The sequence below is a fragment of the Scyliorhinus torazame genome, chromosome 10 (genome assembly GCF_047496885.1).
Source record: "Scyliorhinus torazame isolate Kashiwa2021f chromosome 10, sScyTor2.1, whole genome shotgun sequence".
Taxonomy (NCBI): Eukaryota; Metazoa; Chordata; class Chondrichthyes; order Carcharhiniformes; family Scyliorhinidae; genus Scyliorhinus; species Scyliorhinus torazame.
Window position 1 is genome coordinate 147641123 of NC_092716.1, and position 12892 is coordinate 147654014.

Below are 12892 nucleotides of genomic sequence, written 5' to 3' on the forward strand. Positions count from 1 at the left end.
AGCACTTCTGGTTAGCAGTCTTTTTCTTGTTTGCTTGAATGGTATGTGCAGTTTGAATGTATAGCCCAACACTAACAGGGCATCTCTTTAACCTGCTTGAGCAAGACTTGAGGAAAAGTTGACACAATCATTGCTTTGATAGCTCCAGACTCTCAGGGCCCGATACTCCAGAAAAATTTTGAAGTGTTATAGGGAGCGGGAACTGCCGCCTATTTCCCGGCGCTCGGCCCAGCGAGCCCAGCAATGCGATTCAACGTTAAAAAGCCCACTTAACGGGCCCCACGGGCTTCTCGCCGCAAATGAAGGCTCGCCAGCCGATTCACCGGACTCGCACTCGCCAGCCCCCAGCTAACAAGATCGAGCAGCACCGAAACAACACTTGCACAGCCAACCCCACTCAGCTCGCAGCCATGGCGCCGAGACGACCGGCCCCAAGATTCGGGGTTGCAGACCTGGCGAGGCTCCTCCAGGCGGTGGAGGCCAGCAGGGATGTCCTGTTCCCCCGACAGTCTCGGAGGGTGAGTCACAGGGCAGCCAGTGCCGCCTGGGACGAGGTGGCAGCGGCCTTGAGCTCGAGGTGTGTGACCAGGAGGACTGGCCTCCAGCGCCATATAAAAGGTCAGCAATCTACACCGAGCAGCACAGGTGAGTTGACACCACCGCCCCCAACTCCCCCAAGACCCAACATTTCCGTCACACACCTGCACTCCCTCCTCTGTGAAACACACGTGTGGCTAGTTATGCCCTCTCTGTGTCTCCACAGGAGAAGCTCTCCCACAATTGCCGGAAGAGGGCCCAGACTGGTAGATTCTCATCACCCCCATGGAATGGGCCCTGGGGGTGACGGGGGTGGCCAACGACAGAGGGGTCACCAACGTGCAGGTTGGCGGAATCCGCAGAGCTGAGGATCCACTGGGCTGCACCCGGAGGACCTGTCAAACGTGCGTTGTTATTGCTATACTGACTGACCCTCCCACAGACCTCATGCCCGTCTCCCGCAGGTCCTCCGGCTGATGGTGCTGGCCCATTCCGGGTGGAACCCTTCTCTGCCTCCCATGAGACCACCTCGGAGGAGATTTCCGAAGAAGGCACGATCGGGGCGTCATAGCTGTCATCTCCACCCTCCATGAGCGCAGATACATACACTTCGGTGGGAAGCGTTAGTGGTCAGGCCTCTGAGGCACAATCTGATGAGCACAGCAGGAGGAGGCAGGAATCCCCAGGCGAGACAGCAGTCGGAGGTCTGCTGGATCCCAGGACCTAGCTGGGTCCCTGCCTGATGCTGAGCCTGTGTAACAGGGTTACCCGGTGCTGATGGAGATAATAAAGTGTGATTAGGCCATTCAGAGAGAGATATCAGCGACACTCCAGCATAGCCGTTTGGAGGAATTCCAGAGTCTACTGATGCAGGAGATGTCGCCGGCAATGCGTGGCACTGAGGCCAAAAATGCTTGAGTGGCGAACACAGTGGAGAGCCTGGTGCACAAAGTCAACAGCATGAGTGAAGGTGACTAAGGTATCACGCAGTCAGTGACGGCCATGGCTGAGGATCTCGATGGAATGCCTGACTCGCCGGGGGATGTGACTCACCAGGCTGACCTTGGTGAGGTACTGCAGGACATGTCCCGCTCTCAGATGGGTATTGCCGAGTTACTGCAGAGCTTGTTCCAGTCGCAGGTTGGCATTGCCGAGTTACTGCTGAGCATGGCCCAATCGCCGAGGAGCATCGGCGAGGGCATCGACACCTTGGTGCCAGATGACGCAGGGGCAGACGGGCTCGAACCAGCTGCCCCTCCATCCCAAGGTGAACCCCACGGCCCTTTGGGCACCGACTGGAAGGAGGGGGCGGGTGCTGGGTGCCAACCCAGGCCTGTCCCACGGAGTGGCGACGGTGGCCACCAGCTCCCCCAGGTTCCACCCCTCTGATGAGGCTGCATCTCGAGGTCAGCACAAGGGACAGGGCAGCACAGCTGTGCATGTGCCGCCGACAAGTACCTCCGGGGCCCTAAGCAGCTGGCTGTCCACCTCAGATGAGCGAGTCCTAGGCAGAACAGTATAGCTAGGAACTTTAAGCATGTTGAGAATCACTGAGGGCACCGAGGAATGGGGGAGAGGGTGCGGGGGTAGGAGGTGAGGGGGTGGGGTAAGTGAGTGGTGAGGAGAGTAGGGTGGCACCATCGGGAATGGAGTATTGTTGGACACATGTGATGCATTAAAAACCCTTTAGCACAACCAGTCTGGTGCCTCTGTCACTTACTTCCACAATGTGCGCTGACCTCTGAACCCATGGCCAATCTCTCCAGGCATCTCCCCCTGCCCCGTAGAACTCACCTACCCTCCGGCCGTGGACATGTCCCCGGAGCTGTGTCCCATCCCCTGGGTGTGCGGATGTTGGTTACTGCGTCTGTGGTGTTGCCATACACCATCAGACTGTGATCTGCTCTTACTCACTATGTAGGACTTTATTGGAGGCACGGAGATAAAGGGGGTTTATTTTCTGTTTTCTCTTTGCAAACTCAACTCTGGAGGCATTTATCGAGATTCAAAAAATGGAGAATCAAGCAAGAAAACATCTAAATCTGTGGGATTCGGAGTAAGTCTAAACACACTGTGGATATGAGAAAAAAAGTCACTTACATTTCATTATCAAAATGGTGACCACAGAAAGATAAACTGGATTTCTCACTGAAAGCCCCTTGTGAGTGTTTGTTGTGTGTGTTCACCAAGAGAGAATTTTACAGCTCCTCACCCAAGTGGGTTTCTCCAGACCCGCTGAAGGCAATGTAAATTCCACCCCATGTTTTCATGGTTCGACATTCTTTCAAATGTCTTTGGTGGTCCCCAACTGAACAAGGAAGAAGTGTAACAGCCAAATGGATGTATATGACAGCCGTTCCTAAACCATAACATTAATTAGAAAGACATTTAAGTTTAATAGGAAAGCCTAGAGAGTGGGCAAAGGTTACAGAGTGTTTCCTGGACATCATACATGCAGGTATGCGGAGAGAGCAGAGTAGCTGGGAGAAGGTTTAAGGAAGATTTCGAGCTGTTCAAAATTCTGAAAGGCTTTGATGGAGTAAATATTGAAGCCGGAACTTTCCGGTCGTTCACACTGGCGGGATCGTAGAATCATAGAATTTACAGTGCAGAAGGAGGCCATTTGGCCCATCGAGTCTGCACCGGCTCTTGGAAAGAGCACCCACTTAAGTCCACTCCTCCACCCCATCCCCGTAATCCAGTAACTCCACCTAACCTAAGGGCAATTTAGCATGGCAAATCCACCTAACCTGCACATCTTTGGACTGTGGGAGGAAACCGGAGCGCCCGGAGGAAACCCATGCAAACATGGGGAGAACGTGCAGACTCCGCACAGACAGTGACCCAAGCCAGAATCGAACCTGGGACCCTGGAGCTGTGAAGCGACTGTGCTAACCACTGTGCTATCTTCCGGTCCTGCCGCAGGTTTCCCCTCAGGAAGTCCCATTGACAACAGCGGGACTAGAAGATCCCACTGCCAGCCGATAGCAGGCTGCCTCTGCAGCCACAAAACGCGTAGCGGGAGGAGTGGAAAATCCCGTGCAGAGAAACCTTTTTTTTACTGGCAGGAGGGTTGGTCAGCCAAAGGACACAGGTTTCAGATCGCTGGTAAAAGATCCAGGGGTGGATTGCAGAAAGATTTATTTCTGCAGTGAGAGGTGGAATTCACTGCCAGAAAGGGTGGAAGACGCAGATTTAATATTAACTTTCCAAAAGAAAATGAATAAATACTTAAAAGGAAAAATATGCAGGAGCACGGATAAAGAGCAGGGGACTGGCACTAATTGGATCAGTGTATCAAAGAGCTGGCATTGGCATGTTCAACTAAATGACCTCATTTTCACGCTGTAAGATTTTATGCAGTTCATGTGAAAGTTTAGTTAGAATCTAAAATTAATAAAAGTCTGGTCACGCTCTTAGTTTTCTGTCAAAGTGCTGCCGAGTCAGTGATCAGAGTGTAAATGAATGGGATTTTACCAGAAATGATTTCCATCTTCTAAGGCCGGGAAAGGATTTCTCTTTTTTACTTTGATGAAGTTGAACACTCTTTTCCAAAACAGCAGATTTCAATATTCCGGTTCTCCCACTGATTCCAACCTGTCCAACACACAGTCTGCACAGCCTCAGTTCGAACATCCCTGGGAGCTGCTATTCACAATGCCACAGAACTCCTGCTGGGAGAGCCCTGCTGCAGCAACCCATTGAAGTGATCCACATGCTCCCTGGATCTCCGTAGAGAGTTAATATAATGCGCCAGAAGTCCATGCAAATCGATACCGGAGTGAGCACCTCCACATTGTCTGACTTGCTGTGGTAGGTCACTAGCAGACAAGCATTGAGCAATTGGTGATGCAGAGAAAGCATGCTATTTTAAAAGATAAGGCTTCTAACAACTATATCTATGCCTTATTCACAAGATAGCCCTGAAATGAGGTGTTTCTTGGGCTGGCCTGTCCACCTGCACTTGCTCTTGCTCACTAGATTTCACTATTAATGCCATCTGAGGTGTTGATATATGTGCAGCTGCTCTGATGGGTGACAGTAAGTGACAGTGCAGGGTCTGTGGTGTTGCCCTGCTCGGTGCGAGGGGCTGCAATACTCTGAGCTATGGAGTGAGGGAAGGGCAGAGACAAAGGACTAAGAACGCAGTTACAAGAATAAGCAGCAGCAGACAGTGACAGTGCGATGTGTTGCCAACTTGTCCCGCTGAACGCGTGGCTGTGTGTGAGTATGTGTGAGTGTGTGTATGTGAATATTGTGGTGATATACATCACTGTAAGTACACAAAGGGTTAACGTACATACACTACACCTAGCTAGACACTAGAGGGAACATCAGAGACATGACACACAGACAGTCAACCAATAGGTCAGTAAGATAGGACACGACCAATGGGCAGTCACGATACACACAGAGGTGACACTACCACAGGGGGGCATTACACCAACCCACATATAAGGACACATCATACATGATCTTGCTCTTTCCAGTGGAGACTCTCAGTGAATACAGACACAGGGTTGATTGAGCATCACACCCACCATGTGGATTGTAGCAGACTGGTTAGTCAGTCTGAGTAGCTATAGCAGGATTAACAGTAGCGTCGAATCCAATTAGGAGAATTGTTAATAGTTTAATAAACGTGTTAAAGCCATCTCCAAGTCTGAACCTTCCTTTGTCAGAGTGCACATCAAGGAAGCAGCTTATGCTACGACAAGTGTATAACAAAACAAGTATGGGTATGTGTCCGAGTGAGTGCGTGAGTGTGAGTGAGTGTGCGAGTTAGTGTGTGTGGGTGGGTGGGTATGTGTGAGTAGGTGTGTATGTGGCTGAGTGTGAGTGTGTATGGTGAGTGAGTGAGTCGGAGTGAGTGTGTGTGAGTGTGAAATAAAAAGAGTGAATCAGAAGGGAATAATATGCAAACCACTCTACTGAGCCTTGTCTCTAGCTCAGTCATGTCATATGTTGCATGTCCTTTTTCTGTATGGGTGATGTTAATGATGATTTCCTCCAGTGGTGTCAGATTTTGATGAACTGCAGGATCTCCTCCTGTTATGATATCCCGCCTCCCCAACCACCCCATCCCCCAACCCCCCCCCCCCCCCCCCCCCCCCCCCACCCCCCCCAACCAATGTTGTGATTCTGCTTCCCTTGAAGAAATGGAGCTACATAAAATTTACAGAAGAGAAATAGGCCATTCAACCTAACTGGTCGGTGCCAGTGTTTGTGATCCATATGAACCTACCAGACCTCTCTTCCCCAAACCCTATCCTATTCCACTCACCCTCTTGCGCTTATCAGGCTTCTCCTCAAAGGCATTGATGCTATTCACCTCTTTACTCTCTGTCGCAGTGAGATCCCCATTAGTGGAATAATATATGCCCTGTGAACACTTGTTCAAGATGTAGGAAATGGATTAACATAAAGTGCTTCATGACAGAACATGTAACTAACAGGAATAAATTGTTCTGAAGGTAGTGGGGGGTACAGGCAGGAAGGAGGTGCAGCAAACCAGCCTCACTGACTTGAGGAGAGCCATGGAAGGCAGAGATTGCCAGTATGGATGGTGCTCTGGCTAGCGTGAGGTCATACAGGGTTGTGCGATGGGCCAAAGAGATATGAAGGTGAGCCTTGATTAGTCGTGGTTAGATTACAGCGCAGCCAAGTCATGGGAACAATTCTGGGTCGTATTTACATGCTTTGTCATCACTCTCCATGCCCGCTGTTGAATATGGCAGCTGGTTGCCTACCGACAGGCCTTCTTTCCTGCTGCTCACTCAATATGTGGGCACCTCATCACAAGAAATCCTGGTTGAGGTTGCCTGGCCTGTTGGTTCACAGTATGGCTATCCACCACCCACCCACTACTGGGATAAAGTACCTTAAAAGGTGCAAAAATGCCTTTAGGAGGCAGCTGTTCCATTGGATTTGCCAGCCTCCCAAATAGCGAACATTAATTAGGTTGATAACTAAAGTGGCACCACCTCTGTGTTAAAACTTTGGGCTGGTATGATGCAAACCCCTGCTAGATCTATGTTACAGGTGCTGTCTTCGAGTTAACATGCTGGTTGAGTGCATTTAAAATTAAGCTGAGAGACAGGATCAAACCTTGATCTGAAGGTTTATCTAGTGAGTCATTTAGGGCTGGTTTAGCACATGGCTAGATCACTGGCTTTGAAAGCAGACTAAGGCAGGCCAGTAGCATGGTTCAATTCCTGTACCAGCCTCCCTGAACAGGTTCTGGAATGTGGTGACTAGGGGCTTTTCACAGTAACTTCATTTGAAGCCTACTTGTGACAATAAGCAATTTTCATTTCATTTGTTTTTTTTTGTTTCCCTACAGTGTTCAGAAGGTTCTACCCAGCTATTAAACAGTGGCTGCCAATGGCTGATAAGATGGGTCATTTTGAACGTGTCAAACACCTGATGATCATCCTTAATATTCTGCTCTGTGTAAGTGTACTTGAAGGAATGTAAGCAGCATTACAATATCTCAGTGAGATGTTTGAGAGGGACATTGTGGAGGCAAGATTTTAAAAAACCTAGATCTCGAGAGCTCTCCAGTTATCCAGCTATTGATCTGGATTCTACTGAAGGAATCATTTATTGAACTAAAATTGATAGTGTTTGAGGTGAGCTGAAAACGTAAACTATCTACTCCAGTTAATCAATTCAGAATATGTTGGCTCCAGCATGTTCAGAGTGCCTTTGTGCTGATAGATCCACCATGGAATGGGGCTTGTGTTCTGTGCTAGCTCCAAACCATCAAGTACCTTCAGTAGAACAAACAAATTAATTGCAAAGCCTAGATTTATCTCTGGTTAGAAGCTCGTGCCACATGTGATCCCATAGGCTTTCCCCAGCTGCTCAGAAATAACCTGGGTTAGGTCTTTGTGCAATAATGTAAAATGGCTGGTGGCAAATTAGCTGCCCTGTTTGCATTATTCACATTGAAGTGATTGAACTAAAACTGGGGAACTGTGGAACAAGCTGCAATCACACATTGCACAAAGTCAATATCTAGCCCTACATTAACAGTAAGAGATCCGGGGTGAATGCCCTGCCTGATTCACTGGGATCTCTTTTTGTTGGGAATCAGGCTCCCTTCACAATAGTTAACCTCATCGAGTTATTTCAGTTCAACTTCACTCTGTGTCCTGTCTTGCTTCCAAATGCTCCAAGATTATTTGTTAATCCTGCAAAGTCATTCTCACTAACACCAAGGGGAGGGTCGTGAGTTGAGATGTACTCATGTCAAAGTCAGCAGAGCTGTCTCACAAACTGGTCAAACAAGCCTGACAGTCAGACTCACTCAATTCTGTCTGACAGCCAATGTTCCATCTCCCATTATCACCCCTGTGACCCACCAGGGGTGAGGGCACTATGGCATACAATCTGGAGGGACTGGCCCTGGGAACCCTCATCATTGATTCAATACCCCATGAGGTTTTATGTCTTTCGGTCAAACAGGAGCAAGGAAACACACTGCCCTCCCAGTGCCAATGAATCAGCACACCTCCACATTGAACACTACTCAGAGGAAGTACTGAGGACGCAGAGGGCGGAATTTACCAGTTGTACACGCTGGCCGGATATTCCGGTCCCACCGAACCTTGCTGGGTTTCCCGGGGGTGAGGGGGGCAGTCAATGCAAAATCCCGCTGACAACGGCGGGACCAGAAACTCCTGCTGATGGGCGGCCTCACCCGCCGAAAAATACGTGGTAGGTTGGTCGGTAAATTCCGCCCAGAATGTACATTGTACAGGAAACTTCCAAGTCCTTCTCTTAGAGTGGCTTGCTGCTACCACTACTGACTGACTGACTGTAGTCACTGGGCTTGTGGTAGGAACTGAGAGAACCAGCACAAGGGTGCAATCTACTCATTGAACTACCTGTCGCAGATACCATAAGACCACAGGACATTAGAGCAGAATTAGGCCACTCGGCCCATCGAGTCTGCTCAACCATTCAATCATGGCTGATATTTTCTCATCCCCAGTCTCCTGCCTTCTTCCCATAACCCCTGATCCCCTTATTGGTCATGAACCTATCTATCTCTGTCTTAAAGACACTCAGTGATTTGACCTCCACAACCTTCTGCGGCAAAGAGTTCTACAGATTCACCTCCCTCTGGCTGAAGAAATTCCTCCTCATCTCAGTTTTAAAGGATCGTCCCTTTAGTCTGAGATGGTGTCCTCTGGGACTAGTTTTTCCTACAAGAGGAAACATCCTCTCCACGTCCACTCTATTCAAACCGCGCCGTATCCTGTAAGTTTCAATAAGATCCCCCCTCATCCTTCTAAACTCCAACGAGTACAGACCCAGAGTCCTCAACCGTTCCTCATACGACAAGTTCTTCATTCCAGGGATCATTCTTGTGAACCTCCTCTGGACCCTTTCCATGGCCTGCACACCCTTCCTTAGATACGGGGCCCAAAACTGCTCACAATACTCTAAATGGGGTCTGACCAGAGCTTTATACAACCTTAGAAGTACATAAGAACATAAGAACTAGGAACAGGAGTAGGCCAGTTGGCCCCTCGAGCCTGCTCCGTCATTTAGTGAGATCATGGCTGATCTTTGTGGACTTAGCTCCACTCTCCGGCCCTTACACCATATCCCCGAATCCCTTTATTCTTTAGAAAAGCATCTATCTTTTTCTTAAAAACGTTTAAAGAAGGAGCCTCAACTGCTTCACTGGGCAAGGAATTCCAGAGATTCACAACCCTTTGGGTGAAGAAGTTCTTCCTACATTCCGTCCTAAATCTACCTCCCCTTATTTTGAGGCTATGCCCTCTAGTTCTGCTTTCCCCGACCAGTGGAAACAACCTGCCCGCATCTATCCTATCTATTCCCTTCATAATTTTATATGTCTCAATAAGATCCCCCCGCATCCTTCTAAACTCCAATGAGTACAGTCCCAGTCTACTCAACCTCTCGTCATAATCTAATCCCCTCAACTCTGGGATCAACCGAGTGAATCTCCTCTGCACTCCCTCCAGTGCCAATATGTCCTTTCTCAGGTAAGGAGACCAAAACTGAACACAATACTCCAGATGCGGCATCATCAACACCCTATACAATTGCAGCATAACCTCACTAGTCTTGAACTTCATCCCTCTAGCAATGAAAGACAAAACTCGATTAGCCTTCTTAATCACCTGTGCACACCAACTTTTTGTGACTCGTGCACCAGCACACCCAGGTCCCTCTGCACACCAGCATGTTTTAACATCTTAATGTTTAAATAATAATCCATTCTGCTGTTATTCCTCCCAAAATGGATAGCCTCACACTGGGCAACATTGAATTCCATCTGCCAGACCCTAGCCCATTCACCTAACCTATCCAAATCCTTCTGCAGACTTCCGGTATCCTCTGCCCTTTTTGCTTTCCCACTCATCTTAGTGTCGTCTGCAAACTTTGACACATTGCACTTGGTCCCCAACTCCAAATTGTCTATGTAAATTGTGAACAACTGCGGGCCCAACACTGATCCTTGAGGGACCCCACTAGTTACAAGTTGCCAACCAGAGAAACACCCATTTATCCCCACTCTCTGCTTTCTGTTAGTTAACCAATCCTCTACCCATGCTACCACTTTACCCTCAATGCCATGCATCTTTAGTTTATGCAGCAACCTTTTGTGTGGCACCTTGTCAAAAGTACATCCCTGGTCTTGTATTCTAGCCCTCTTGACATGAATGCTAACATTATATTGGCCTTCTTAACTGCCGACTGAACCTGCACGTTAACCTTAAGAGAATTGTGAACAAGGACTCCCAAGTCTCTTTGTGCTTCTGATTTCCTAAGCATTTCCCTATTTAGAAAATAGTCTATGCCTAAATTCCTCCTTCCGAAGTGCATAACCTCACACTTTTCCACATTGTACTTCATTTGCCACTTCACTGCCCACTCTCCCAGCATGTCCAAGTCCTTCTGCAGCCCCCTTGCTTCCTCAATACTACCTGTCCCTCTACAGATCTTGGTACCATCTGCAAATTTAGCAACAGTGCCTTTAGTTCCTTCTTCCAGATCATTAATGTATATTGTGAAAAGTTGTGGTCCCAGCACAGACCCCTGAGGCACACCACTAGTCACCGGCTGCCATCCTGAAAAAGACCCCTTTATCCCCACTCTCTGCCTTCTGCCAGTCAGCCAATCTTCGATCCATGCCAGGATCTTACCCTTAATAAATCTGTCGATGACAGGAATGACCACCGCACTGTGCTTGTGGAGATTCATAGACATCTTCACACTTTGAGCACCCTCCATTGTGTTGTGTGACAAAACCACCATTCTAATGTAAATCGTATGTACAGTGCTAGCAGCTAAAAAGTCAGCACGAGGCGTTGTGGGTCATCATCAGCAACAGAATCTGTAACCCCATGGCCCAGCAAACTCGCCTAATGTAGCACCGTCAATATGACGCGAGGCAGGTTGAGGTAATGTCAATTGAAGGCTTTATTAAGCAGAACTTTATTCCCAGCAGCGTGGTTACAGAATGCAGCTGCTGAGGGAAATGGAGGGAAAAACTGGGTTCTTATACCGGCATTTCTGGGTGGAATCCAGTAGGTGGCAGATCCTATCAGGACCTGGCATCCCTCCACCAATAGCCTGTCGACACGTGGTGTACCATATTACCCCTAATACATACCACCACATTCACCCCTTGTTGAAAAAAAACCCGGCGGGATGGTGGTTCGCATGGTGGTAGGGGTTTACAGAGTTGGTACTGTGCCGTAACTTTGAACAAAACACAAAATTATCGCTTCAACTGGGCCAACGGGCCAAACAGGGTCGGCATGATGCCATAACTATAACAAGACAAAATAACTGAAAACTGGGCTAACGGGCCAAACAGGGTCGGCATGATGCCATAACTATAACAAGACACAATAACTGAAAACGTTGAGAGTTAAAGTGATTCGATGAGCCGGATGGGCGCCCTGGTCATCCTTTCCGATCGTCTCGGGCGTGGTGGTGATGGCGCTGGCTCGAGTCCCGTCGACTCTGGGAGCGTAGCGCTGTCCCCTGTGTCCTTACTCCTGGGCGGGTCTGGGAGGAGAACCGAACCCCCCGGGAAGGGGGTGGCTGCGGGATGAACCGGCAGGAGTGAGGCGGTGGTGATTGGCGTTGGGGGGGTGCGGGTAGCTCCGGCAGGTGCCAGAGCTCGCAGGGAGACCGTGTCCTGTCGGCCATCGGGGTACTCCACATAGGTGTATTGCGGGTTGGCGTGAAGGAGATGCACCCGTTCCACCAACGGATCTGACTTGTGCGCCCGCACATGTTTCCGGAGCAGAATGGGTCCCGGAGCTGCTAGCCAGGTCGGACGTGGCGTTCCAGAGGAGGACTTCCGAGGAAAGAGGAGGAGGCGCTCATGAGGCGTTTGATTCGTGATGGTGTACAGCAGGGACCGGATAGAGTGAAGGGCATCCGGGAGGACTTCCTGCCAGCGGGAAATTGGGAGGCTCCTAGACCGGAGGGCCAGCAGGATGGCCTTCCAGACCGTTCCATTCTCCCTTTCTACCTGCCCGTTCCCCCGGGGGTTGTAACTGGTCGTCCTGCTCGAGGCTATGCCCATGCTGAGCAGGAATTGACGCAGTTCGTCACTCATAAAGGAGGACCCCCTGTCGCTATGGATATAGTCGGGGAAACCGAACAGTGTAAAAATGGTACCGAGGGCTTTAATGACCGTGGACGCGGTCATGGGGCAGGGGATGGCAAAAGGGAAACGGGAGTATTCGTCAACGACGTTCATGAAGTACGCATTGCGATCGGTGGAGGGGAGGGGGCCTTTGAAATCCAAACTGAGGCGTTCAAAGGTTTGAGAGGCCTGAACCAGGTGCGCTCTATCTGGCCTGAAAAAGTGCGGTTTGCACTCAGTGCAGATCTGGCGGTTTCTGGTGACTGTTCGGACGTCCTCGACGGAGTAAGGGAGGTTGCGGGCCTTAAGGAAGTGGTAGAAACGAGTGACCCCCGGGTGGCAAAGGTCCTCGTAGAGGGCTTGTAGACGGTCCACTTGTACATTGGCACATGTGCCGCGAGATAGGGCATCAGATGGCTCATTCTGCTTTCCGGGACGATACAAGATCTCATAATTGAAGGTGGAGAGTTCGATCCTCCACCGCAAGATCTTGTCGTTCTTGATCTTGCCCCGCTGTGCATTATCGAACATGAAGGCAACCGACCGTTGGTCAGTGAGGAGAGTGAATCTCCTACCGGCCAGGTAATGCCTCCAGTGTCGCACAGCTTCCACTATTGCTTGTGCCTCCTTTTCCACTGAGGAGTGGCGGATTTCTGAAGCGTGGAGGGTTCGGGAGAAGAAGGCCACGGGTCTGCCTGCTTGGTTGAG

The 12892-nt window shown here is 49.6% G+C and overlaps 1 protein-coding gene across 5 annotated transcripts in view; it reads left to right on the forward strand.

Annotated features, from left to right (window-relative positions):
• The window catches only part of LOC140430961 (tetraspanin-18B-like), a 322769-nt gene that overhangs the window by 235930 nt on the left and 73947 nt on the right, over window positions 1-12892 (forward strand). For all 5 annotated transcript variants that reach the window (XM_072518804.1, XM_072518807.1, XM_072518808.1 and 2 more), the window contains exon 2: window positions 6881-6990. Coding sequence is in view for 4 of the 5 variants with exons in the window: in XM_072518806.1 (XP_072374907.1) it covers window positions 6881-6990 (110 nt within the window). In the remaining variant the exon portion in view is untranslated. The remainder of the gene's footprint in view (window positions 1-6880; window positions 6991-12892) is intronic.